General features: G+C 36.8%; 1 protein-coding gene across 1 annotated transcript; it reads left to right on the plus strand.

The window, feature by feature from the left end:
- The first annotated feature begins 862 nt into the window (after positions 1–862).
- On the plus strand, positions 863–1,364 carry LOC137636299 (histone H3). Its single transcript, XM_068368724.1, has one exon. The coding sequence runs from the start codon at positions 908–910 to the stop codon at positions 1,316–1,318; it is 411 nt and encodes a 136-aa protein (XP_068224825.1). The 5' UTR covers positions 863–907; the 3' UTR covers positions 1,319–1,364.
- The last annotated feature ends 1,136 nt before the right edge of the window (positions 1,365–2,500 follow it).

Here is a 2,500-nt window from a genome sequence, read left to right on the forward strand (position 1 = left end):
AGTCTTCCTCTTGGCATGCTCGGTGTAGGTGACAGCATCCCTGATGACATTCTCGAGGAATACCTTCAGGACACCGCGGGTTTCTTCGTAGATGAGTCCAGAGATACGTTTGACACCACCTCTGCGGGCCAGACGACGAATGGCAGGCTTGGTGATACCCTGGATATTATCACGAAGTACTTTACGATGACGCTTAGCGCCTCCCTTTCCGAGTCCCTTTCCTCCCTTGCCACGTCCTGTCATGATGCTGGTGTGTGAGCGAATGATACCGCCCGCCACCGACTTTTCGGTATTTAAAGGGCGTGTGCGTGCGTTACAGCAAAAGGAGGGGTTGGTTTCTTCAGGGTGTACCATTAAATGTTATTTTTCGATGGTTTATGTTTTAGATTTTGTGAATGTTTAGTTATAAGTGTGATGGTGTGTGTTTGTGTTATTGGTTTGTGTATGTGAGTTTGTTTATTATTGTGTTGTTGATTTTATATTGAATATTTCAAATAGTTGAGCTTCACGTTCAGAGAAATGGCTTGTGAGTTCTGGCGAGAGACCAATGGGGAATGAGGATCGCTGTGACGTCACACTACTGTGCATTATTTTTCAGTTATCATAAATTTTTGTTGTTTGATTGTATGTTAGTGTGTGTCGATTTTGTAAATGTTTTGTTGTTGGTTTGTGGGGCCGAGTACATACTATCGTTTTGTGTGTATGTGTGTGTGTTTAGATATGTTTCCGATTTTATATGTATTATTTCTTAATGTCGAGCTTCAGCATTTGAAAAACGGCTTGTGACTTCGGCCCACTAACCAATGGGGAGTGTAGATGCCTGTGACGTCACGTAGGAGGGTATAAAAGGCGAGAAATCGAGGGCGGAAAAATCATTTGCGTTTGTTCACTCAAATCGTAAGCAGCAATGGCTCGTACCAAGCAGACCGCCCGTAAATCCACTGGAGGAAAGGCTCCCCGCAAGCAGCTTGCAACCAAGGCTGCTCGCAAGTCTGCCCCTGCTACAGGAGGAGTCAAGAAACCCCATCGTTACAGGCCTGGTACCGTTGCCCTCCGTGAGATCCGTCGCTACCAGAAGAGCACTGAACTTCTCATCAGGAAGCTCCCCTTCCAGCGTCTGGTGCGTGAAATCGCTCAAGATTTCAAGACTGACCTTCGTTTCCAGTCCTCTGCTGTCATGGCCCTTCAGGAAGCCTCTGAGGCTTACCTCGTCGGCCTCTTTGAAGACACCAACTTGTGCGCCATCCACGCCAAGAGAGTCACCATTATGCCCAAGGATATCCAGCTGGCTCGCCGCATCCGTGGAGAGAGAGCTTAAGTTGATACTTAACCCCTCACTCTAACAAAAATCGGCCCTCTTTAGGGCCCAAAATCTCTTTTTATAAGAAAAGTTGACATTGACAAATCAAACAAAACATTCCTTCTTTCCTCTCTGATTTAAATACGAGATGAAATAACTCTTATGTACCTTTATTCCCTCATGAATCTATGTTGCCCAATCAATCAATGAATTTTCAAAACACTACTTGTTCTCCTGTCTCCTTTCAAGTTTGCCTCGAAATAAGTGGTGTCTCATGAACATCTTTTTAAATACATATGTATTCAGACAGTATAATTAAATATGAAATTGATGGATGTGCTATTTAGCTATATCTATATCATTTTTGTGCAATTGCATCTTCACTATTCTTGCTTGCTGCAAGCATTGGTTTATACCCATCTGTCTATCTATCTCTATCTATCTATCTATCTATCTATCTATCTATCTATCTATCTATTTATCTCTATATCTAGCTATTAATAACGAAATATAGTAATCCAGTAATAAGGGAAATTATATACATTAATATTATAAAAATAATAGAAAGTAGGACACTAGCAATAAAAACAATATTAAAAATGATAATAATAATACTATTAATAATAATAATAATAATAAAAACATTAATAATAAACATATGACTATTATAATAATAATAGTCATAGTTATAGTAATCATAATTATACTAATAAAAAACACACTAACCAATAATATTCATTTAAATACTAACAAATAATAATAATGCTAACTATTAAGAGTACTAAAATCAACTAATAATAATAACAATAGTAATAATACCAATGAGGTCGAAACTAAAAATAATAAAAATATTAATGATAATAATAATGAAAAATTAATACTAATACACTAATTAAAATACGACTAATCAATATTACTAACTATTAAAAATAATAATAATAGTACTACATTGAAATAATGATAAAAATAATAATAATAATAATAATAATAATAATAATGATACTAATGATTATCATAATGAATACATGATCGATGATAATGGTAATACAAATAATACAAATACAATACAATTACAAATACTGCATAGTGCATCGTGCATCGTGCATCGTGCATCGTGCATCGTGCATCGTGCATAGTGCATAGTGCATAGTGCATAGTGCAGACTAAATACTCAATACTCAATACTCAATACTCAATACT

The sequence above is a fragment of the Palaemon carinicauda genome, unplaced genomic scaffold (genome assembly GCF_036898095.1).
Source record: "Palaemon carinicauda isolate YSFRI2023 unplaced genomic scaffold, ASM3689809v2 scaffold2689, whole genome shotgun sequence".
NCBI classification, from domain to species: Eukaryota; Metazoa; Arthropoda; class Malacostraca; order Decapoda; family Palaemonidae; genus Palaemon; species Palaemon carinicauda.